At 37.9% G+C, this 26,117-nt stretch overlaps 1 protein-coding gene and 1 long non-coding RNA gene across 7 annotated transcripts in view; one reads left to right on the top strand and one right to left on the bottom strand.

The window, feature by feature from the left end:
- Positions 1-22,372, top strand: part of CABCOCO1 (ciliary associated calcium binding coiled-coil 1) — a 51,549-nt gene extending 29,177 nt beyond the window's left edge. For all 5 annotated transcript variants that reach the window (XR_012056666.1, XM_072930924.1, XM_030275763.4 and 2 more), the window contains 3 exons: positions 18,263-18,322; positions 18,714-18,854; positions 21,539-22,372. Coding sequence is in view for 4 of the 5 variants with exons in the window: in XM_072930924.1 (XP_072787025.1) it covers positions 18,263-18,322; positions 18,714-18,854; positions 21,539-21,580 (243 nt within the window). In the remaining variant the exon portion in view is untranslated. The remainder of the gene's footprint in view (positions 1-18,262; positions 18,323-18,713; positions 18,855-21,538) is intronic.
- Positions 22,105-25,255, bottom strand: LOC115495746 (uncharacterized). Of its 2 annotated transcripts, XR_012056668.1 has the most exons (3): positions 24,946-25,255; positions 24,290-24,353; positions 22,105-22,420 (listed from the first exon to the last, which is right to left on the bottom strand). It is a non-coding gene; the product is annotated as an uncharacterized lncRNA (long non-coding RNA). The 2 variants fall into 2 exon arrangements; XR_005980824.2 differs by lacking the exon at positions 24,290-24,353.
- Between the last annotated feature and the right edge of the window lie 862 nt (positions 25,256-26,117).

Raw genomic sequence — 26,117 nt, 5'->3', positions numbered from 1 at the left:
TTTTGTTTAATAATCATGTTTTGTTTGACAAATCAAGAAATTGTCAAGGTGGAAGTAAGGACCCAAATGTTACTTATTCTGCCATGACACAGATTTTATCTTTTGTCCTTCCTCCTTGCTTGCAAATAGAGTTCTCTGAATTACTGAACGTAAAATTAATATCCTTTACTTTGCAACCCTAATATGGCCAAACACAATAGGAGTAGTTAAAGACAGGATTTCAGTCTTATCTCTGTGTTTCTGAACTACTGCTGGTTTGTCTTCAGTTCCTACTCTTGTTATTCATGCTGATTTTATTGCAGTATATTTAATTGTCTCTTTGTTCTGATCAATCCTTAGTTAAATGGGTAAATAATAAAATAAAGGGGGTACATAATCAAATTATGAGCAGTAATTGGTCAGTCCAAGCATTGCTGGAACTTTATAGTGGGTAGAAAGAACAGGGCTTTGGTATCAGAGTTAAAAAGGCCAAGCCTTTAAAACTGACAACATAAATACGTTGCTACATTGGCACATCTTTGTGAATTTAAATTACAAATTATTGTGCATAATCAGATCAGAGCAACTGGAAAATCATACAGCATGGATAGACTTTATTAATTTTGGATACAAGTGAAAGACATTAGACAAGCTTAGAAATCTGACAGACTAGGAGAATCTTAATATTTGACAAGTGTAAGATAAAATGAGAATTTGTCTCCTGGATTGCTGGGGTTTCTTTCTTTCTTTCATAGTAGTGGAAACATTACAAAAACTAATAAGCAGCAAACCATATGCATTAGAATAAAATGCAGAAGTCTGTGGTAAGGAAGCTTATTTAGGCAACAGGAAAATTTAAAGGTTATACATAAAATGGTCAACAGGGGATTGTGTGTTACACAGGGGACTGAGTTGCTCTGGGAATTGGGAATTAAGGCCTAACGTTTTTCAGAGCTTGACTGCCATTTTAATATATTTACGGCTTTGCAGACTATAACGTGAGTTGGTTTTGTTTCATTTTGTAGTGAACTGATACAATTAAGAAGACAAATCTGCTTTCTTCCTTAACATTTATCTGTTAGCATACTAGCAGTTTTAGTAGCAAAATAAATTGCTTAATCAGATAGGTACCAATAACTCTAACCTATACAGACATACAGAATTTGATTTTTTTAAATTTTCATTTTCTCCTTCCACCAAATCAATTGGAAAAGAATGGACAAAGAGTAAAGAAAAGGTAGCATGACGTAATAACCTAAACCCTGCTCTGTGGAATTCAGTTACATAAAAGGTCATTTTTATAGATTTGTGCTACTTACAGGATTCTGCCTGTCAAATCTGATAAGATCAGTATGGTGGGGAAAAATTAAAGCTGCTCATGAAGAGTACACTGAACTTGACCAATGCTACAATAAATAGTTGTGTTCAGCAGGGTATTGCAGCTTCATTTTACCTGGCTTTCAGGTTAACTGTCAGCTATTTCCCAATTAAGATCCAATTTACTCAGGCTGCATAAAATCTTCGATGTGACACTTTCCTGCCTTCAGGAACAGTAATTTTTATTCATCAAAAACATCTTGAATTTGAAAATTAAAGAATTTGGCATAGCGACTTTTAGACAAATTTTTCATGTGACAATGCATGAGAAGACTTACAATGTCTGTCCTTCTATTACTGTTGTCAGGTGTAAATTTTGAGTGAGCTGTTAAGATTTACTGTTCAATTCATGTTTCCTCAATCCACCGTGCCCCAAGTAATTTCAGGGGAACTGCTAGGACTGTATGGAAAATAAAAACTACATTACCATGGTGTGTAATGTTGGCAAAATTTGGCCTCAAACTGAAAAATATTACATTAAAAATACTCTCTCTAAAATGCAAACATCCCATATTTACAGCTGTAGAAAATACTGCTGCAACTTTGTGATGTGTGGGTGTACGTGTGTATGCATAAGTAGAGCAGAAAGTGCTGTATTGGTTGATCTTGTAGGTCATTCCTAAATAAGACTTCATTTGAAAACATTTTACCTAATTGTGCTTTGTATTTTCTGTAGTGAATTAAGGAGCCTAGTTAGTTTTCAGCATTAAGAGGAGGTTGCTGCAGTATATCTGCAATATAACAGGAATTATATTTGTTAATGTACTTTGGGAGCATTTAAATTCTAATCACGCAGACGAAAGGAAATTTCAAGTGATGGCAAGTAAATTTAAATTACACAACAGTAAAGACTTTCATACCTTTGAAAATATTTCAGCACTGGCTTTTTTTTCACTTGCTTTGATTATCCATGATCACAGCAGCAGAATTCTATTGCTGTTGCCATAATTTCTGAAGCATAACTGTGCTAACATGAAATATGTATATATAGGTACATTTGCCAACTTGTTTTAATTTTGTCGTTGGCTTTCCACCTCATATGTTGGGAGGGGCTGCTGATCAGTGTGGTGGCTGAAGGAGAAGGCAGAATTGTTGCAGGAGAAAATGAAGATAAGCAGGCAACATTTGCAGAAAAATAGGTGCTTTTTCTGTGGTTTCAGAATCGAGAAAATAATATTTCCATCGCATAAAACCTGTCTCTGTGACCTCTGGGAGCCCTCTGTGGCCATGCAGGTGTTAGTGGTGCACAAGCGCTGTGTAAGGCAGGATTTTTGTGTGACATAAAATTGTCAGCTTTGTCCTTGCTGAGCAATCCTCTGGATCAGGTCTCACAAGCTGCGTATGTCCAGTAATATAATGGATATAGCTTGGCTTCTCCTGCAAGCTGGATCTCGGCTAAGGTAGGAAAATGGAATACAAGATATGTAGTGACTGTGGAAGGGGAGGACAATTCTTTCAAGGAAGCATTTTCCTACCCTTCTCAAGCTCAATGTCCTCCTACCATGAGTCTTTTCACCTCTTCAGCAACACCTGCTTCTTGTAAAAAAGAGAGGAAAGAACTAAGCACCACTGTGACCAGAAACAGAATTCCCCATTTTTTTTTTTAATTTCTGTGTTTAACCTCTGCTTTTTTAATCATATGCACAGCAAGAAAAAGGGGATGCGGTCTAGCAACTTGTCAGCTATGAAGCAATGCAAATTTTTAGCTAGAATCATGCTACCAGTTGGAAGTAAACAATAAGTCTGCATATATTTAATTATTTACTAAATTTTGAGTTATGTTATTCTTTTAATTACGAGGCAGGCTCCAACACTGCGAGCCTTAGGGCTTGAAGTGCAATTTCAATGCTTTGTAATAAATTTGCTGAACTTTGGAAAAAGATGAAATGGCTTAATATTAAACATTTGCTTGATGTAAATTTTACTAACTCATGCACTTTATAACTCATATTCTTTCAGTGCAATGTACAGCCCCAGCAGAAGGACCATAATAGTAATTGTGAGTAAGTGTTCCTTTTGCACACAGGTTTTGCTTATAAACTTGATGAATAAAGGCCTGGCTATTGAGGGAATGGTAAAGATCTATTGTGCCTTGCACTTCAAGGTCATTGGTTCAAGCACACATCATTAAAGGCAGAAAGTTAACATCTGACTGGTGCTTCATAACATACATTAAATGAGTTAGTGGTGTCAGTGGAGACAAGGAAAGGAAACAACCAGTTCAATAATAAGAAAAAGGGTAGGAAAAAGGGTAGGACTAATGCACACCTCCAAAAAGGAGGAGGACTCAGGAGATGCTCACTGTAGTCCTGTCTTCCCCTGCATGCAGTCCCAAGAGCTGTAGTCTTTCCTCAATCTGGAATGGTTGTAGCCACCCTGCTTGTTCTCATTTGGTGGCATAAGCTCAATTGAGTTGAGCTGGGTAAATACTTAGGTGGAAAAGGATCCAAGGAAAATGCAGGTAGAAGATGGTTTGATGATGAATTAATGGTGAACCTGTTTTGGTGCTGCACAACAGGCTCTTTGAAGGGGGCTGCCACACTGGTATTCTGGCCACTGGTCATTACCTCAGGCATATCAATCACAGGCAGAGAACAGTTGGGTATGGTGTCCTCATGACTGCCTTCAAGTGAGGAATTACAGCCTGCCATTGGTAATTCCCCAGAAAAGTTAATCACATGAGGTGCTCTCTTTTTTGATCAGTTGTGATTGTTGCTTAAGGCTCATTTAAAGAAGTAGTTGCTTTTCAGTGATGTGATTCCTTTATGTGAGACCTTTATGAACATTAGGTGTGTTTAGAGGAAGGAGTTTGTGGAACGTGGCAGTGATTTTTTATTAGCCATTTAATATTTAGTTGTCAAAATGAAGTAAATAGCTTCTGTCTGCTCTAAAAAGTGCATTCTTTTTCCTGCAGCTTTTTCCCTTCCTTTGGTCTTGTTGTTGTCATTGTTTGCTTTGAAGTCTGGGTTGACGCTGGACCCAGGATGTCTTACGTATACATAGGACTTAGTAAAAGAAATTATTTCAGCCATTATAGAAGAGCCCTGTTGTGGTACCTTTATTCAGGAAAGGGGGAGGTGGGGGAGATCAAACAAAAACCTTTACCTAAATAGTTCCTTTATTAATAAGCCCCCTTTAGAACATTTTGTGAATAAGAAGGAAAATAAAGTGAGGAAAAACCAGAGAAGGAGAAACTCAACCTCCTAGACAAATGAATTTCCAGAAAAAAAAAATACTGAGATATGCAACCCTGGCTTGGTTTGGTTTGTTTCTTTTGCCCTTTAGCCCTTGTTACTTGTGTAACATAAAGTTTTTATTCCTTTGGAAGATGTTTTAGTTGAGGGTTTTTTATAGTTTTAATATGAGTCTGCATTGAAAATACTTAGTAATATTTTACATTTAATGTGGGATTTTCTTTTTTTCTCAACACTTCACTGAAGCAGAAAGCATTTTTGGAAGAGCTCTTGCCCATCTGAGCCACTGAATGAATCTAATGTCACAGTTGTTTATTGATAGGTGGTTTCACTTAATTGTAATGAGGAAAAGCCAGTGGAAGATTTTGCAATGGAATTTTATGAATGAAATTGTGGTTTACTTTTAAGTATGCAATACTGAATGAAATGATCTCTGGAACTTTCGTAAATATTTTATTCAATAACCATAGCCCACTTTTTTTTTAATGAGGAGTGAAGTTCTGTCTTTTTGAAAATTTAAAATGTCAAAAGCTTCTATATAAAAAATATATTTCAACCTCTAGGTATTCAAGCCTTGCAAGAGTATTTCTTTTCATAAAGGATTCTATCTAAATCCACATAATATTTTATTTTAATAGACCAGGGGGGAAACAATTATTTTCTGAAAGAAAACAAGATAATTAATCCCTCACTTTGCATCTTGTTTATTTTGCCTCCAAACTCTAATAGAAAACTTTTTTGACATAAAAAGCAATTAGGTTTAAACTTGTCATCTCAGTTAGAAAATTACACAACTTCTAGGTAATTAAAAAAAAAAATCCAATCTCAAGTTATGGCAACCTGTGATATTTAGTTGGAGGATTTTTAGGATTTAAAAGAAAAACAACAGAACTTTTCTATTTCAAAATATTAGTGCATCAGTTTTATTGGAAAAAGCTGAAGTTGTTCAAGTGATCTCGGTAAAACAATTTGGACTACGATTCCCGGAATGCTCATGAAGCTGACATATCTACATGGTCTCAAAAAGTCATAATCCATCATTCTGATGCTAGATCGATGGATTATGACTTTCTGATGTCAGATCTGTGAATTAAGGCTTTTTTGAGTACAGCCTGCTATCCAATTATTGCCCCTATTCATATATTATAAATCATTATTCCTTCACCAGGTAGTCAGCAGTTTCTATTTCCTGAAGTTTCAGTGCCTTCTTTTTTTAGCCATTGTGGCACTCCCGTTGAGCAATCAAAAATGGAGAGCACTGACCTGAAAAATAAAGCTTCTATCACAGCAAATTGTTGAGGGAGCAACAGTCGTTTCTAATTCTTCTAGTTTCTGTTGAAACAACTCTCATCCCCTTCCTGCACAAACAAGCAATATAATAAATTAGTACAAAAGTCAGTAGTTGGCACATACTGACTTCATTTTTAGGAGCTTATGCCTGAGTTTCTTAAAACTGATGCTTTCTTCTGAGAAGTTGCCATTTTTTTTATGTGAAGAAAGATCAGCTTCTGATTTAAAGCTGAAATTTGCCAGCGTGCTACCTTAAGTGACTGTGTCTATTACGTGCTGTTAAACTGAAGCTCCACTGAATGAATTATTTATATAGTAATAAACTTATCTCTAATGTAACAGAATGTATGATAAAAATAAAAAATGCTTTAGTGTAACCAGTTTAGGTGTCAAATCAAAACACATTTAGAACAACTTTATTAAAAGATATTCAGAAAAACAAGAGGAGTTGTTTTTGGGCCTATTGTGCATTCAGAAAAGTCATTAAATGAAATGTAATCATGCTATGTTGGAGAGTTATCTCAACAGATTTCTCAAGCTAAGGGAATTTAGGTCTGGTCTGTGTGGATGGAGAAAATCAATAGTATGATCTTGTTGGTTTTTATTTCATTTTGCTGTACTGATATTCTTCATTAGGATTCCGTTTTCACAGTAGATGGCTGTGCATAAAATATGCACAGTCAGGACATTGCTGGTGGAGTAGTTGTCAAAAAGGATGGTAATCGATGAAAAGGAGCGTGGTGTAATGAGTGGAGTAGAATTCATCTTTATTAACTATTTGTTCTAGTCCTGTGACTGTTGTGAGAGAGCTGTCATAGTGCTGACTCATGCCTCAGTTTCTCCTTTGGGTGGTTACATGGATTGTAAAATCTGTGTTCCAAGGACCGTTTCCTTGGCACTCTCCTGTTAAACAGGTTTGTGTATGTTGTGTTACCCCTGTTGCTCTTCAGTCAAGGATTTTATCAGAAACCATGTGAGAGAGTTAACAGACATTTTGCATGTCCTGTCATTAAGTAGTTGGGGAACAGTTTGTAAAATTTTAATATAAGGGGAAAAACGTTGTCTTGACATATTCATCTCATTCCTTATTGTTTATTTCAGGAGTTCTGGTCATTAATGGCATCCTTTCTCTCGCCTTCCTTTTACTGTTATGTCTTTTACATTTCAAATTTTGGCCACCAAGACTTCCAGGGTGCTGCAGAGCACTGGAAAGAGGTGTTTTTTTGTGAGAACAGAAATAGTTGCTCTATTAACACCTCTGCAGAAAAGATTATTTCAAGGACAAGTGCCAGCACAGGGATGGAAGTGGGGTGGGGCTCCAGAGCCTTTTCTTGTTTCAGATAGCCCAGTTCTGCTGATGGGGAGTCGAGTGAAGCTCCTTCTGCCACCCATAGAAGTCTGCTCCAACCCGTTTTCAAATTTCCTGTGAACTGCAGATGCCCACTAGATGGAGACATAATATTTTATACATTAATGGCTATACAGATGGTAATCAAACCCACCAGCTGCTGCCTGCGCATTCCGGGCACCTCGCCAATTTACTGGCAGTATGTTGACTGGGAAGCAGACAGTGACTCACTTTGATCGAAAAGCTTGTATGATGATTTTTTTTTTGTTGTAATATTATTGTTTTTTTAAAAAATTATAAAAGAGATCAAGATGTGTATCTTGATCAAAAGGTACTGCTGTCTGCTTTCCCATCAGCAACTTCTAATTTATAGAAATCAGATTGTATGGAAAGCAATCAGCAAAGGTTTGAGGTCTTTCTTGTTCTCACTGCCAAGGCACGCTGACAAGTGAGAAAATTAAAATCAGAGAAGGTAGGGAGGGAACTAGTAAAACACTGGTTGAAATATAATTATTTAAAGTTCACAATTTTAATAATTTTAAGGCTGCTTAAAAATCCAGTTAAAGTGCTCCATTTGTAATTCGCTTGTATTATAAGAGCACCTTAAGGTCTTTCTCTGATGGAGGGTGTTGCTTTGAGACTAATTTGCCATGGAGAGAGAAATATATCTATTACTTGTTGTCATGGAAAAATAACCTGTCTCTGGTTCAGGGGCCAAGTTTTTCAAAGGTACCTCATATTGGCTCTGTTTCTTCCATATGGAGCTGTGCATCCAGTGTGATTTATAAGGGTGTATACATGATACAATGGACACCTGTAAATAACTCTTAAACCTGTCAAGCCTATAAATGTGAAGATACTTTGTACAGAAGGAATTTAAGGAAAATTTGTCTATTATACTAGGTGAGGTCTTTTCTCTTTAGGGTCTGTAGTTGAGTCATTTTTGTTTTCAGCTCTTGGTATCAACTCCTTATTTAAAAGCCTTTTTGTAATTTTACTTTTCAGTCCTTTAAGGCTTAAAAACAATTAGCAGTTGCATATATATATATGTATATATGTATTATATATCTATATATGTATGTGTGTGTCAGTGTGTGTATGGACTGTGTTTCCATGCAGGAGTCAATATTTCTGGCCAACATAAAAGCACAAACCCAGTGACAGTGGTAAGAATTGCTTCACATTCTGCCAATTCTTAAACCCAAAATGGAGAGGGACATGATAGAAGGACCTGGGATATGTGACATTTTGTCTAGATGGAACAAGGCACTATTGGAGGGAAGAAGCTTGATATAGGTAAGGAAGTGAATAGGGCCCACCTTCAGGAGTCTTCAGAGTGTGATCTTTGATCTGCTCTCTGGGTTATGCTCAGCCTTACTGCCTCTCCTCCACCCATGAGATGTGGTTGCTGCTTCCCATCACTCTTGCTCTTTTCTTGCACAGCACCAAATGAAGTCCTGTGTCCTCATCTAGCCTGCCTTTCTCTCTGCTGCCAGCCAAGCTTCCCAGCGATTAATGATTTTCCTATCTTCTCCTCCACTTCTCTCCTTGGCAATCCAGACACATTGGATTTTCCTGCTGAGTGCTTTCTTCTAAGGGTTAGATCAAAAGACAGCAACTTCAGAGTAGGCGATGTCATGTTTCTGGGTATGGTTCTGCATTCTCAAGAGAAGATGCTGCCATTGGGTGCTTGCTCCCTCTAGGTATTTATGACATTGCTATTTAGGAACGCTGCCAAGGAAAAGGTGCTGCTGAAAGGAATAAATAAAACCCTTTGGCATCATTGCTTCATTTTTTCCCATCAGAAGCTGACACATTGTCTTTATCTCATCAGGCAAACTACGTGCAAACTTTGTGATCATGTGTTCTTTGCCTATTTTTGTAGAACAGAGTTTCTCAGAAAGACAAAGCACAAGGGGAGGAGAGAAAAGGCTGCAGTGTAGAATTCAATGCAGTACCCTTTAGCTTCATTTATTCTATGGCTGGCTTAATATTTTCACTCCAGGGTTGAAAGTGTTTGCTCTCTATTCTGAATTGTGATATAATTCTGTATTATTGTGGAAATCTTAGAGCAAATGTTAGATTTTTGTTGGTTCTGTCACTTGTGTGTATGGTAATTTTCTATAAGATGTAGTTAAGAGAGTTTATAAGGGATAAGGAGTTAAGAGACTGTTTTTAGTTTGGTTTTTTAACTAGGGAGAAATTATTCAGTAGAAACATTTGTTTCTTCTCATGCATTGTTGAAACAAATTCTAAAAATCCACATTGGATTATGTGATTTGTCACGAGCTTCCTAACAAGTCAAAGCAGAATGAGATTTATGCTATTTTTCAGCAGAAACCATTTCATGCCCCAACAGAAATGGAAATGACTGTTCTCAGAAACCTTCCAAGTTGAAGTGGGAGGAGATAATCTGTAAGGAGATGTTACCTTCTCAAAAACAACCTCACATCATCCAAGGTGTGGTTGGCTTTGGCAGTTTACCAAGGGGAAGCTTTACTAGATTTCAAATCACCCACCTAGCCAGGCTGTGCTGAGGCAAGGCTTTGTTTAACTCCTGCATTCACCAGACCAACCCTGCCCCTACCCACAGCTGCGTTTTTATCGAACATGAATGACAGGATTATAAGGGAGAGTTAAAACAAACACAGGCACTCACGCTGAGATGCAGCATAAACAGATTTATGAACATGTACGTAATGAGAGAGCCTCTTTACACTGGGGCACGAAATCCAAGTGCCACATAAGGAAGGGAGAGCTTCTTTAGGCTAACAGGCCATGGTTACAACTCTGCAGATTCCAATTCCATAGAAATGGAGTTGTAAAGAAGCACCGATACCTTAGACTTATGTGGAGGGTTTGTGTGTGCTGATCAAGTATTCTGGTGTTAAAATAGACTAGTTTCACATAGAGAGGTGACTGAAAACTGTAACTCTGAAATTTCAGAGAGCTGGCTTGCTTCTGCATTCCCAAATTGGGAAATGTATGCTAATGGCTTAATTTTTATGATAAAAACATGAAAAATAAGTCCCTAAAATAGTGTTGAATCAATTTTCTGATAAAACAAATTTGTTTTCCCATTTGTGATTAAAATGACCTACATTAAGTTTTTTTTTAACTAGGTGTTAATTAAAAATATGGAAATGGATTTAAAAAACCTTGCAGTTCACAGTGGAAGAATTGCCATAACTGATCTGTTCTCAGAGCCATGCCTGTTCTGAGATGTTTTTAAGATGTCTAAATTACTGGTTGTTTTTCTGCATGATTGTTTCCAAAGCAAAATGTGATTCCAATAAAAACAGTAATTGAATTTACAGTCCACAGGACAAATTGTTGTTTTAACAGAAACTTACACACTCAGGCAAAGACCTTATGTTTTAGGTCTAATAACAAAGAACACAAGCTCCCCATTTTTATGTGGCCATATATTGTGCAGTTTTCTAATGTGGCATTTTTTCTTTAAAAAAAAAATCTATATTGTATTTTTTAAATTATGTGAGCAGTTTTTTCCCCCCTCTTAGCTCTGGATCAATATTCCTTAGGTTGTGTTGGTTTGGGGTTTTTTTAAAGAAACCTTTTAAACGTTAGTGCAGCTATTTTCTGTAGCATCAGCTAGGGGTGAATCAATACAGAGAAGCCTGTCCACATCTAATGCACCTAATGACTGAGAGGAGTTTGGAGGGAGCTTGTTCATCTGGCATTTGGTGCTGAGAGAACGTGCAGAGTGCAGGGGAATTGTGTGAGGGGCTTGTCCATGACCAGCCTTGTGTGGAGAAAATGCTGATTTCAGAGGAAGTGGGTAGGAAGGGAAGAGCTGTCCAAGAGCAGTGGCAGACAAAGGCAGGAGGTGGGACCTCTTTCCAGCATCAGGCAGTGACTGCCCTTTACCAACAGAAAAAAGCTATTTTTCTGCTGTCAGACTTTCTCTGCAGGTGCCCCTGGGCTCTTCTTGAGCCCTTTTTGTTCTAAAAGGTGGTGGGATTAAGTTGTCCTAGGTTTTTGGACTCTTGGTGCCTTTATTTTCCTGTTTAGGCAAAACCTGAAGTCTGTGCTTCCTGAACTAAGAGAAGTTTGGTGGGGCTCAGCTCCAGGGGCACGCAGGCTGCTCTTAACTGGTGTGTACAGGGCATGAGACACACTGGAGATTCACACATGCTGGAAACAGGCATGTCTACATTAGCAGGCTTTTTTTGGAAGTCTTAGGGCTGACCTAAAGCCCTGTGGAACAGTAAGAGTTGGTGAGATATTGCTGCATCTCGGACGTAACACCTGGAAAAAGCAGTCCAGGATAGTGCCAACAGCTGTCTGACTCTGCCCCTAGACACTCAGGGGTGCAGGAGAAACACGTGGTGCTGGTAATCATCTCTGAGTTCCTACAGTGACCATTTGAATAAAAAAGGGAATATTTCATACTTCTCAGCACCAGGCAAACCAGGGACCCTGAGTGAGAAAGCCAGCTTTCCTAGGTTCCCCTTGGGAAAAGAAAAAGAGAGCAGGCTGTGCTTGCTGCAGTCCAGGGCAGGTACATTAAGGAATTTTTAGATTCTTAATTCATCTTACTTGACTTAGTTGACTGTCTCTCAGGAGAGGCAATTGTCTTTGCACTTCTGGCAAGCAGGGGTTTAGGGGGCTGACAGAGCCCCTAAAGCAGGTGTGATGAATACCAGCCCCCTAAGCAATTTAATTCTTATAGACCATTTTGTTGCCAAAGGCACATGCTCTCATGCAAATTGGTTTTCTGAGAGTATGGAATTGCAGCAAGTATTTATAAAATGTTTGAAGCCTGGTCCCAGAAAGAGGTACCAAGATGCACCTGGCCAATTTTTGTTTCACATTTTTATCATAATGTTTTCGGCACTCATATTGCTTCTTTACTGATTAAGTAATGTGGGAGAAGATACAAACAAAAAGGAAGTGTAAAGCTCCAACCTGATAAAGATGGATGCCTGTTGTTCCTTGGGTTCAACAGAACTTTTATGGTTTTCAGATGTGATCATACGAGTAATAAAAGGGCCTTCATTTTTTAAAAACATTTGTAGCTCTAGATAGGTGGTTCCTGTGGGAAAGGTGCTTATGAGGTTTTTTTCTTTGTTTTTCACATGATTTTAGATCCCTGTTGATTATGACTGTATGGCCAGAATAGGAGCTGGCTGTTCTTTGCTTGTTCCATGGTTTGTTCCATGGCCCCTTGAAGTGTAAAGGGGGGGTTGGTATTTGAAGAGTCCAGATATGCAAGAGTTGCACTTTCAAGAACAAATAAACAAACAAAAAAAAAATCATTCACCCCTCCTGAAAATCTGTATGTATTTTTTAAAGGGTTACATTAGCCTTGAGTATTTACAATTATGAGACATAGCCCAGAAATAATGAGTTGCTTTAAAATAATTGTTTGGTTCTTTTCCCATGTAGTCTAGTTTTTGAGCTTTCAAGATTCATGTTTTCAATCTTTCCTCTGCAACCATAAAAGCTAACTTTATTTTTAAATGAAAGCTGAAATTCTCTTGTAATTCCATAACGCGAGGAGAGTTGGCAATGCTAAATGCATTGTGAATTTAGAGTGACCATTCCAAGGTGAATCATTTAGCGATGTGTCCTCAGCAGTAAAGCCAACTGGGGATTTTTTTTTTTTATGTCTTTTATTTTGTCTTTCTAAATAATCTGCAAATTGGCAGCAATAATTGGAAGCTTGGTAAAAACAGTAGAAGACAACTGCAGCCTAGTAAAATCAGGAGGTTTTGTTATTGTTTGTTTTCCTGGTATGTTAAGATAGATTCTTACAGAATCTAGGTATTAAGGGCATTCTGCATTAAAATACCTCTAGAGAGGAATGCTTTGGTTGTTTTTGTAGAAGCTCCCTTTTCTACTCAGTCAAGCATTAAAATTGGCAACAGTTCCTGGAGTAGCAAGAAAATCCTGGTTGTCCTCATGTAGTTACTGAAAACAGTAAGAGGATATGTAAAAGCTTTAACTCCAAGGAAAAATATTTATAACTGTGACATTGTGTTTGCTTACAGTAATTTATGGGCAAAATGTAGGAAAGGAGGAACATAAGCTATAAATAATATTTCTTAAGTAAACATAATGGCAGTAGCAAATTCTTTTTATTTAAAAATTAATATTGATGTTCATTAATATAAATTACCACATTTCAGATGACTCTGATGTCCTTGAGGCCAGATGTCACTGACTGATTTACAGCTTCCTGGGGGGAGGAGGAGATCCTGTTTTGTCAAAGTAGGCACCAAATTGCGTCAAATAGCTATTTTAGCCTAGATTCTTTACTAATGTGTTGTCATCAAAGTCGATTCACATCACAGATCAGAAACATGGAAAACTCTTTTAGAACATATTAACTTGGATTTTGAAATGCAGGAAAAAGAGTATAAAGCTTACCTTTGAGTCATTGAACTCCTGTCTTTTAGAAATAGTGGTTTGAAAACTCCTGCCCAGCAACAGAATTTCCTGCATCATTAGCAATCAGGGAACATCCTTCAGAGGCAGAGTTTTAGGCCCTCGTTGATCTTAATTCTACTTTTAATATTAATACAAATGCGTGTTGCAAGGGTGTGCAGGAGAAAGCTCTGTCACCTGAGTCACACCACAGAGATCAGATATCTGGATTAAATTTTTGAGTGCTTCATAAAATCCTTTGGCCCTTTGGACCTCATGTATTAAATTTTTGCAAAAGAGGATGGCAGATGTATTTGTAGAGCTATCAGCAGCCTCCCAGGAACCTCCTGTGGGAACGCTCGTGGGCGATGCCTCCGCAGGCAGATGAGGAGGGTTTGTTGTGTTTGCATATGCTGGCAGGTAAAAGGGGAGGGATTTAAAAAAGCAGGCTGGTTTGAGTCAGTGCATCTCTGTCCATTAGGTATTCATTCAAATTCAACCACATGAAATACAGGCATCCAACAAACCACCTCTTGTAAGTGCTTTTTATTGCAGCAGCCGAAATTTAGTATATTTGTAGGTGTGTGGCCCGCCATGCTTAGCATGAATAGCAAACTAATGTAAATCCTGTATTACAGAGTTTGATAGCAAAGCTCACATATATATGAGAGAAATCTGTGCAGGCCTCTGGTAGCACCAAGGTCCCAGGTCAAGCAAGTACAAACTGCACAGGTGATATGAATATAGAGAATGATGCACAAAGAACTCCCTTTTTGAAACTCATCTGCTATTCAAATAAATCAAACCCATATCCACTGAAAGGCTTGGAAAGATGGTACAGGGCTTTAGAAATGGTCTATGTTGAACGTGGTATCTTTTTTCCAATCCTTATAAAGAATTATTTTCCTATGTTTGGTAAGTTTAGCTGCACAGAATTTATGTTAAGACTGTGTGGAAAGGAGTACAGAATTTCAGGTGTCAAGCTGAGAAAATGGTTTTTAAATATTTCTGTGATACAAAAGCCTCCTAACAAAGAGGCAAATGCATCACCCCCTCAGTCTTTTTTCTCGTTTATGAAATAAGTAAACATAAACTCTGAATTCTCATTTTCAGCAAGTACATTAGTAAAGCCAAAGTGACCTTGACCTTAGCTTTGCTAATTCCCAAACTCTGATATTTATTCCTAGAATAGATTGTTCTCATTCATACCACATATATAAATACTGCAAACCTTTCCAATGCCTTGAATTAGAGTGTAAGTAAATAGCTAGTTTTAATCTACATAATATTTTTGAGAGCAGACATTCTGTGCTATGACTATTAAGATATTCCCAGCAGCCATTTCTATAATACTAAAACCTCTTATATATATTATTTAAAGTAACAGTATCAGCCAGGTCTTGTTATATGCCACAGAAACTTTAAATAATAGAATACAGCATGGATAAAATCTGCAATAATAGTAACTTAGGCAAAATTAATTTAAGTAACAGATAACATCTGGGAGAAAATGCAATGATATATTGGTAAGTTATGCAAAGCTAATTTTATAATAACTACCACATCTGTGGAACTCACCTATTAGAATGCTTTACCAATCTTCTTTCCTGTTACTATTCTGTTTTAGAAATGTCCCTGTGTACTGTTTTACTGTTTTTTCTGTGCCTACATTTGTAAAAAGGCAATTTGCTACCTCTCAACAACAAGAAAAGTGCAGAACAACACAGCACTTTCTATACAAACCTGTCCTTGTGCACACTTGTACCAGAAAGAATTCCAGAGCAGGATTGTGGCACAGGACTGTGCTCTGGGAGCAGTGTCTGCACCAGCTGAGTTCTCAGCCGGGCTGGTGCTGCCAGGCTGGGGAGGTGGTGCTGACCCATCCATCCCATATCAAGCTGTGCTGGCTTCCCTGGCCAGGCAGCCTCCTGGCACCCCACCTCACCTCAGAATTTGTAAGAATAGTGCACCTAATAATGCACCTAATTGTCCCTTCAGTCTCTTTCAGAGCAGCTGACACTGATATGCCAGCCACATTTGTGCAACTGCCTCACAGTGTCTTTATGTTTGAATTCCCGTGGACCCGTTGGACTGCAATGTGCAGGAAAATATTGCCAATTAATTTTTAAGGCATTATCATCTTGCCAAACTGTTTCTCACATTTCGGTAGTTATATTGATTCAAGAGGACAGTTTGAGTAATACATCTTTGTCATAGTGAATAATGCTCACATAATGACAAATCTTCAGGAATTAAAAAAAGGAGAGTGAAGTTTTTAATGTAGGTCAGTGGAAGTAATTCACCATAAATTTACTCAGACTTCAGAAACTAGCAACATTTTTTTAAAGCTTGTGTAACTGTATAAAACTTAGTGTCTCCTTCTCTGTTTTTAAATAGATTTTACTACAGAACCATTGGTGCTATTAAACATGAGGTTTTGTTCAAAGGAAACACAAAGACTTAATTGTATTTTTTAAAGGAAAGTATTGCATCAGAAGGATTCATTTAAATACGTTTGTTGGCTTCAGGCTCTCACCACAATTCATTCGTTCTAATTTTCCCCTGGACTTGTTAAGGACACAATGTATAGAAAGGAGCAATGCAGAATGGCATTTTTAGGTCACTATATTTTGGCTGTAAACTGTAGTCCTGCTCATAAACTTGTTATTACTAAACAAAATGCTTCATATTCTACATTGAAGTTTCACAGTCTTTAAAAAAACTTTTGGCTGAATGTTGGACTATTATGGCTCATTAAAGAGACTAGTTCTGCTGTAATTTCGTTATTTCTTAATCATCCAAGGGTTATTATTAGACATGGAACAGATGAGTAAAGAATGGCTCTCTGTAAAAAGACGCAGTGAAGTAAAAATATTATTCAGAAAAACAGAACCTCTGAAAATCTTATCCGTGCAACAAAAGTGTATTCAATTGGCTTGGAATTAATTCTAAAAACATGGTCTATTTTTATTACATAATTTGACTTTTTTTTTTTTTTAATTTGGACTGAAGAGAATAAATTGAATGATAATTTAATCTGGATAAAAATACATTTTGAGTGAATAGGTAACTAAGCAAAAAATATTATTTTAGGGAAACAGAAAGTAATTTTGAATTGTCATCCATTTCAGCTAATATTTTAATAAGAAAACATAAGATAAGCTATCAGAGAAAATTAAAATAGTTGCTAAATTTAAGAAGCTCTAATTAAAAAAAAATAGAATTTGAAAACAGTGTCTTTATTTCTGAAAGAAATACAATTTTAATCAGTTTTTTCATTTTGATAGCAAATACAAACTTTCTGACTTTTGTGAGTATGTAGGTACTGACAAAGTGCTGAAAATTTGAATTACAAGTGATAAAGGAAAATGCTTCTATAACTCATTTTTCTCCTCAGTTATAATCTGCAAATTTTTCTATCAGCCTGTTAGGTTCTTATAAATATGGGCTAACACTATGTACCTGTTTTACTGAGCTCACACATAACAGGGAACCTTGGAGGTAGTGACTGAGTCCAAACAGAAGTTCTGAAAAGCTTTTAGGACTACAAAAGAGATTTCTATTGCAATGAAGTGGCTAGGTCTAACTTTGTATTTTCAGTTGTTGCTATCTCTTCTGCAGATGTATAGAAGCTTTAATATTTTCAACATGTTAACTGTAGCAAGTAACTAAATGAGTCAAATATCAACCTAGCTACAATTTCAAAAGTATGAGGAAATTAATTTATGGGAATTGCAATTACCCTGATGTGAATTAATGTCGTTTACTTACGCCATCCAAGCAAAATGCTGTTTGTAATCGCTGACTCAGAACTGGAACATCTGCCTTCTATTCTCAATGGGCACTTCCCCTGTAGAGGCCCCTAACACACCATTTCAGTGCTGTACCCCGCTCCTTGCTTGGTCACAAATGCCTTTTTTCACCCTATTTGGCACATATGTTCTCTGTCATCCATTTTTTTAAAGTAGGACACAACACCTTGTTCCTTTAGAGGACACAGGGCTTCCTTCTGCATCACTCCTGAGAACCTGAGCATGGACTTGGTGCTTCATGCAGCTGATCCGTGGGGGAAGAGCCATGCCCTTGTCAGAGCATTCCTGGAGCTGCAGGTCCCATGGTCCCCCTCCCTGCAGTGAGGTTCCCATGGTCACAGCAAAGGAGCAAGAAGAAGCAGCAAAACTCGGACCATTAGCGACTCTTAAATTATAGTTACATATTAAAATAGTTTCCTTAGGGCCTTATTTGATTTAGTGTCACTGCAACTTCACTCCAACTGACTCCTTTTATACTCCCCTGCAATTCCAAACTCCAACAATGTCCCTGTTCAGAAGTGACAAATTTGCACTGGGAAGACAGAATGTTACCTAAGTACTGTGTTTTCTAAACGTAATTATCCACATGAGTAAGAATCTGTAGTGTTATGAAATTATGAAAATCATCAGTTCTTTCCAAGCATTATAAAGAGGGCCCCTTGAGATGCAACTAGAAATTAAAGTTGATCTATAATCATTTTCAGAATGTTTTCCAGTTCTGAGCACCTGGATAGTAACAGAAAAAGTATTGTTTTTTGCTGTTTGCCAACCATTTCATTTCCATTTTCAAAAAACTGCAAGAAACCTCCGAGCAATAATTAAGCATAAATTACTTTCATCTTTTTTTCTTTTTTTCTATTTAATACTACCAGAATGAGATTGAACTTGACCAACCTGCAGTTTCCCCCTCAGCTTCAGCAACAGAATCTCAGGTACAGTTTTGTTCCTTTTCGTTTACTTTTGTGGGGTGGGAGGAGGTTAAGCTGTTTTTCTATGAATTTCCATTGGATCCCAGTCACTGATGGCATTTATTCTCTAGGATAGTATGCATTCTCTTCTAAGATTGAATGAAAAGAGTTTTAATGCATTAATTGGTCAGCAGAGAACATCTCTTTGAGTGAGCCCAGCTGGGCTCTTGCCCTGTGGGAGGATGTGTCTGCCTGGCCTGGGCAGTGTAAGACAGCCATGATGGTCTCTGTCAAGGCAGCACTTCCCAAAAGCAGCTCTGTGTGTTGTTGCCTTTCTTTGTGCTGGTGCTGTTGGGTCTCATAGAGGGCAGGAAGATGTTCTAACTCAGTGTTTCCTCTGGCTGGTTGCTACCAGGGGTCTGACCAGGGGGATTACCTGCAAGAGCCCTGTCCAGAGGCAGCATCTTCCGAAGCGGATGCTGTAGCTGGAGTCACCGCTGAAGATGAGAAGTCTGCAGTGTGTGAAATCCCAAATGAAATTATTGGCAACCTTGAGGTACTATTACTAGAAAGCTATTCACTAATTCTGTCTATGGTTAATTAGCTAGCTCAGTCTTAATGAATATAAACTGTGTTTGTGCTAAAGCTGGCAAAAAGCACATCCATATGCTGTAAAAATGTGAATTAGCCTCTATAAATAACTCCTAGTTTAGTCAGCTTACATATGATGAGATAAAAAATACTCAGTAATATGACAACATATATCTTCAGCCTTACTATGTGTCAAAAACACAGGCCAAATCCTGCGCTCAGTGATGTCAGTGATAAAATTCCTTCTTAGGGGTTCAGGACCAGCTGCTGTGCTAGAGAATATGCAATGTGTGCTTAATATAAATTGATAGATGCATCTATGTCACACATCCTTCAATTTGTGTAAGAAATTACTCACTTATGCCAATTTTAGGCTTTGTCTGGTAGGTGTGTGACTACACAAGAGCTGCCTTAATGAAACAGATCAGCTGTCAGTATGTGGTCTTCAGACTCTGAGGGGTCCATAATTTCTTTCTGTGAGGTTCATGGAAGGGAAAGAAGCTGCTGTCACTGGAATTAACAGGAGATGATTGAAAGCCAAATCTGCTAGAACAGATTTGTACCAAGGAGCTGCTGGAATTTGGTCTTACTGGCAACAACCAGGTGACATTAGGCACTTTGAACTTCAGATACAGCACATTAGACACTATTGACTAAGCAGCAGTTTAATAAATACCTAATATTATCTGAAAATACTGTGGTATTGGTAAATTGCTTTACTTGGACTATGCATCAGTAGGGAATAGAATTACTATATTAATTAGTTACAGTTATTATATTAATATATGAATTAGAATAGATTAGAGCATTAGATCTACCTATTTGAGTTCTTATTCCATGTCAACACATCTTAAGAAATGGGAGGAAATTTCTGGCCTGTGTTATCTCATTCCTGTCCCTACCAATAGAAAAGAGTACATACCTGGTTTTTACTTGACCTTGATGCCATTGACATCAGTGCTAAGAGTTTTTTATTTCTTTACAAGACTGTACTTTTTCTTTTTTTTCTTTATTTTTTTTTTTTTTTTGGCAACTCTGGTTGTACACAAAGTAATTTCCCCTGAGGTTTTAATTCTTTAATTCTGATACCAGTGTATCGTTTTCACCTGTTTTCTCAGTTTCTTGACCTCCGAAGAAATCTTATAATTAGATTTTTACCTGATTCATGATAAAACTCATACCATTTTTTGTTATGTGTGAAATATGGTTTCACAATCTGCATTATGTCTCAACATAACATAATTAGAGCAACAGGCAGCTGTTGCTCTACTTGAGTCTAGAAAATAACTTTTAGTCAGGTATCACAGTGTTGTCACTCAGTGGTCTCAGCTGTGGCCATAGCAAAGTGTGGTGGCAGAGGATTTTCAGTGGAGGTAGGACCAGAGACAGAGGTGTGTAAAAACTGGAGAAGAAAAGGCATCTGGAGTGGCTGGGAGTTGATTAGCCTAGAGGATCACTGTTCCAGCAACCAAGTCTACACATCACATAAAGGGATGAAGACATACTTGTTGATTCTTGGATTGAATATGGTGAAGGCCATCTCCAAAGATACAAAGCTGAGAGAGAAATGCCAGCCTTTTGGTTCTAATCTGAGCTACTGAGAACTTTGAAAACATTTCAGCTGTGGTTACTCATTGATATATTGCAGAATAACAGTAATAGGGATTTCTAGGACTGGCAAGCCTCAAAGTTCCTAAAATGTCAACTTACTGCAAGCACTTCTGGTACAAATCCATTTGCTTTATCAAAGTTACCTGAATTACATTAAGACTGTTACTCTGAGTTTTGGAACAGTTTATATAGAGTCTGTAAAAGACCTGTGAACCTGTCCTGGTTGTTTGAACAAAACTTTATGACTCTTAGAAATATTGTCATTGCACTCCTTCCATTTCTCTTGTATTTTTGCAGCGATCAATGCTCATACTGAAAAATATACATAAATTACCCATAAAACACCAGTGTTTGTGGCCCTTTTTCCTGTGATTCCACATTTCCAAATGCCATACAATCAGAGATTGCTATGCATTATCACTGCCAAAGATTTCATTAGAATACATCACAACCCCTGTACCTTCCCCACAAATGTTACATTGCAAATTAAACACTCAATGTCTACGGTAGTGTGGATTTCCAGAGTGAGATGCATATTCATAATTGTGTTTGTAATTAAGACAGACAAGCAGCATCACAGAAATACATTTTTTTATTGTTCATTTTCAGTAATGCTTTTTAATTCCAGCACTGTTTCAATAAAACACATTACACTAGAGAACAAACATCTGCATCAAAGGAAAACAGTAGGAACAACCAGATCCCAAAGCAATTTTTCTGATTTGGTGTCTATTGATAAAGACTGTCTGAGAATACAGGAAAATTAGCCTATCTCCCAAGACAAGGTTACGTGAGGAATGGCTGTCCCAGATCACTTCCTGCTCATGGCAGCCATGCCATCCCTTGGAATTGTGCACGGCAATGTGATAACATGTTATCACGTAAGGACAGACTGGAACACTGTTCTGTCTGCAAAACAGGAAGGTGTGGAGGATAATGTCTGCCTTGCTGCTCTACACTGTGTCAAAACCACAAAGACAATGTGCAGCCTAAGATAGCTCCATCATAACCACTTCTTTCTTCTGATTTTCTTTACAGGCAGACTTCAATGAAAAGCTGCAAATGCAGGAAGAAGCTTAGACTTGGAGAAGAGAAAAACTGAGAAGTCCTAAATAGTCAGATAAGAAAGGTGATGCTGAGTTTTGCAGGAATTGGTCAGCAGGGGATGGCACATACAGAGGCTGGCTCACTACCTGAACCAAATTATTTTTGTATAGAGGAAAATGGTTCTATTAACATTTACCTGGAAGTATTTCATCCCAGTCCCTCAAATTTACAGTGTTCAGCCAGCATTGTTGTTTAGTTTAGACTTAAGTTGAAGATTATAAACAGAAGGACACATAATTAAAACATGTTGAAGTTCAGTTTATTTCTGAATACAAATTCTAAGTAAAAAAAAAAAAGCTGCAGTTTCATTCTCCCAGTTGTGAAATACTTAGCAGTTTCTGCTTTACACCTTTGTTTTTTTTCAGAAAATGTTGCTACAAGGAAAATACATAGAGGGAAAACATTATTTTGAGGCACTGTAGATATAATAAGGAAAGAATTTAATTAACATGTAATTACGCACCTTGCACTGTAGCTATTCATTAATAATATGTATGTTATTTTGTTTTAATTTGCTTCTTAAGCTTTAATACAAATTTAATAGCTTACACTTCTTTCTTTCCACCATATTAAAATTGCATAACTGAAGAGTTTGCACTTAAGTATTCGAAGAAGAGTTTCTTTAGATTTCAGTGGATTTTTTTCTGGAATGCATGTATCCTTTCATCTGAGAATGTTTCCATATTTTGTCAGACGTTATAGAAATGTTTCATGCTCAAAGGATTCCAACCAAATAAATGACCTTAGAAGAGCCTGTTGAACATCTATGTTTCAAACTTGCAGCCTGTATTTGTTGTGTCACAGAACTGTGCCCTAGAAAGCATGAGAAATACAAGTCATGATTTGAAGCGTAAAGGCTGGATTGGATTGCACGTTTAGTGGAATACATGAGAAACAGAGTATTTATTAATTGCATTTTCATATTTATTTACCACTAAATAGGAAGTTAGATTTTGTTTGATTAAACTTCATCCTCATTTTTTGGTGGTCGTAAATGAAAAAATTTGCAAGTCTGACTCGGCCATTCCAAAGAAGAAAACAACTTTTAGCAGTTCTACTAAAAGGTCTGATTTGATGCTGCCTGACTTTCAGGGGCTGCTCCTGGTGGGCACAGCGCTGAGCATGCAGCTGGAAGGGTCATTCCCATGTGCTCAGCAGGACGTGATCCCACAGCTGAAGACAACACCCAGCAGCTGTGCCAGGGCACCAGGAGCCTGGGTGTGCCCTGCAGAGTGCGTGCCCAGTGTGGGCATGGAGCTCCTGCAAACCAGTGGTTCACTGGTTGAAGGGACAGAGCATTTTCCTTGGTCTCATGCACTGAGAAAAATTCTTCCCCTGGTACACAATAAGAAGAAGTAAAAACAGAGTAATGATTCGCTTCCAAGTTCTCTTGATTGCTGTTTCCAGTGCTGGCCAGAAAATTAGTGAGAGCTTCCCTTCAGCTATTAAAAGCTGACTGTTCTGCTTTGAACAATGAATGAATTATTGAGGCATTAGTAGTTTTACCTTTAAAAAAAATTTTTGATTCCTGGCTATGTTCTTTGTTGTTTTGTTCCTATGAAATGCAAGTTTTTTGTTAATGAAACTTTCTGAAATCAGAATGTCCTTTATTTTGATACATAAATCCATCTCCCAAGACATTATGCTAATGTCACCATTTTCCTAGTTTTGAACTCAAAGGTGAGAACAGAACTTTTGAAGAGAGCTGTCCATATGACAAAGAGTATTTAAAATACTTTTTAGTGAAAATGTGTTATTGGCAATTTAGCATTGTTTAGCACTTCAGACCTAAATCTGAGGGCTGCAACATTCCTGCTGTAGTGCTAAACAGAAAGGGACTAACTATGGTTTATATTAAGACCAATGCTAGACAAAGACTTTTGCCCATAGCTCTTTCTCCCTCTCCCAGATTTTATAAAACCTCTGGGAAATTTTGAAGTGCTTTGAAGATGAGAAATAGTATATGAACCTCAAGTATTACTGTGATGATTTGTTAGCAGTCAATCTTAGTACATATGCATAACAGCTGAGGTAGTGCAGAAATCCAGAGTGAAGTCCAAATCCCACAAACCATATTCGTAACCAACTTTCTGCTGAACTAAATAATGCTACCAATAAAGAATAGACCCTGGGATTTTTTGAGAGTGGGAAGGAGGATGGTTAGGAGCCTGAGGAAGGCAAGATGAGTAAAAGGTAGACATAGCATCTCTCTAAGCAGTCAGAGTGTGAGTTCTGACACAGCATATGAACATCGAATTGAAGAATTCTTTAATGTCTTCAGAATGTTAATATGAAATGCAAAACATCATGCTTTGGATAGATGGGTAGGAACAAAATGTTCAGATGCAATATGGTGCATTAGGAACAGTCTCCATTCTGTATTCCTGGCTTTCCCATTGGTTTAAATCAAGCTTGCTGTTTCTCCAGTCTCTCATGTCATGTTGAGTTACTGCTGTAGTCATCTCTAAAAATAATTATGCTGTCATTCCTGGGACCTACACTTGAGGCTTTGGTATTACTATCATCGAGTTTTTTGGGTTTTTCTGCCACATTGTTGATCTAACAAAGTTCTTTACAATGCATATACATAGAATAGTTCTTAACAGGTTCCCACCCTACAGAGCTCTCAATTTAAAGCAGATAATTCTTGTAGAAATGAAGGGAAGAGGTGTTGTGTTCTACCTTGTCTGCCAGAGAAGTGGTGGTTTTCCAAGGGCAGAGGACAGATGAAGCAGTATAATTTCTCCTATATAAGGAATAATATTAATGCTTTTTAGCATCTTCATGGCAAAATCCTGGTCTGTACTAGCATTTTATAATGAGACAGTGCACAACTAGTAATTATCCTCCAGTAGAAGAAAGGCTGTATTTTCAGGCAGTGCTTTTCTGCATTACACTGACAGTGTGATGGAAGTTTAGATGGAAAGCAGATTTTCTAGTAAGAAGCTGGCTTGAAAGTGATGGGAGAAGAGGCAAAGAGAAGACAGGTTTTTTTACCTGTTTTGTAGCATTTTGTCATGACCTTTTCTTCTCAAGCCTTTCTTCTCTTTTTTTGCACCGAATTTTGATTTGAATTTGAAAATTGCCACACTTTTTCCTTCCTAAAATTGTAACTGGCATTCCTAGAAAAATTGTTTTCCTAGAAAAGCCACTGTGCATAGGCTTCAAATTCAGCTTTTCGTAAGTGAGAATAAGACATTTTCTTCAATAACCTACACTGCCAACCTGACCACAAAACATGGGCAAAGTCAGCACTGGCCTGTTTTAATCAGGCTCTTCAGCACATGATCCAGCTGACTACTCAAACATGGTCATCTAGATGGGTGTGTTGTACTTACCTGAAAAGCCTCTGGAGCACAGGTTTGGCCCTGGGCTGACCCAGAAGGGTGTAGAAGAGAGAACCACAAAGTTCTGTCAGCTGGCAGTCTAGGGAGGGCTGTGTTCAAGGTGAAATCCTCTCTGCTTCTCCACCACTCTTCACAAGGAAGTGACAGCAGTGACAAAACACTGTGCTGCTTGCCACGAACAGCTCCAAACTGAATGTTTGGAATGAGCATTTCAGCCCATTTTGTTGTGGCACTTTGAGTGCGCAGAGCAAGCTTCAGGCTCCAGCAGTTGTGGATTCAGATCACATGTACAAAAAAAAATTCAAAGGATAGTTGCAGTGACTCATGTAATTGCGAGTCCCATTCAGATGCAGAGCCTTACAGAGGACATGGAATTAGTAATGCTGCAGAAAGAACAGAATGTAAAATATTTCCAGAGTAGAAACAACCTGATATTTTACATAGTGGACAGCTTTAAACACAGTAGTGCTACTCTAAAGCCTGTGCTGTCCTTGACTCAACAGAGGGTGCACTAAATGGGAGGTTTGTTCATATGCAATTCTTCACTCACTAAAGTTGCTAGGAGTTCTGTTTATTTTTAATGTGTTTTTGAATGTTTCTGCAGCTGACTCAAAGAACAGAAAAGGAAAAGGTGAGTTGTTACAAGCACCCCACCCAGAAAGGGTAGGGGGAGCAAGAAGGGACACCTGTGGCCTTGACATCTGGAGGCTGTGAGGAAGAATGGTCCAAAAAAGTTATTCTCCTAAATGAGCATGGCACTTCTGTGTTCCTGGAGAAAGGCCGGTGGAGCTGTATCCCTTCAGGATGCCAATGTGCATGGTCATTCGTGGTGGGAGCCTCTAGAGGTTGCTTGCAGCACCTTTTAAGGTGAGCCTGTTCGTCCAGTGACTGCAAAGGTGGCATCAGGGTTTTGCTTCCCTTTACTGAGGTTGGTCTACATGAGTATCTCAAAGTTCTCATTTCTCTTTTTCCAGCCATTTCTGAAGATCTTTCATACAACATTTTCTTGACATTTGAATCTTACATGTTTTAAACTCCAGCCAAGACAATTTTCTTTTCTATTTTTATGATTGTATTGATTGTAGTATAAAAAATGTCTTATCTGAGTAGAGCAGGATCCAAGTATCCCAAGCTGCTACCTTTGGCATTGGCTGTGGGAGATG

The sequence above is a fragment of the Taeniopygia guttata genome, chromosome 6, assembly GCF_048771995.1.
Source record: "Taeniopygia guttata chromosome 6, bTaeGut7.mat, whole genome shotgun sequence".
Classification (NCBI taxonomy): Eukaryota; Metazoa; Chordata; class Aves; order Passeriformes; family Estrildidae; genus Taeniopygia; species Taeniopygia guttata.
Note: the sequence above shows the minus strand (reverse complement) of the source record. Positions and strands in the feature narration are given on the sequence as shown.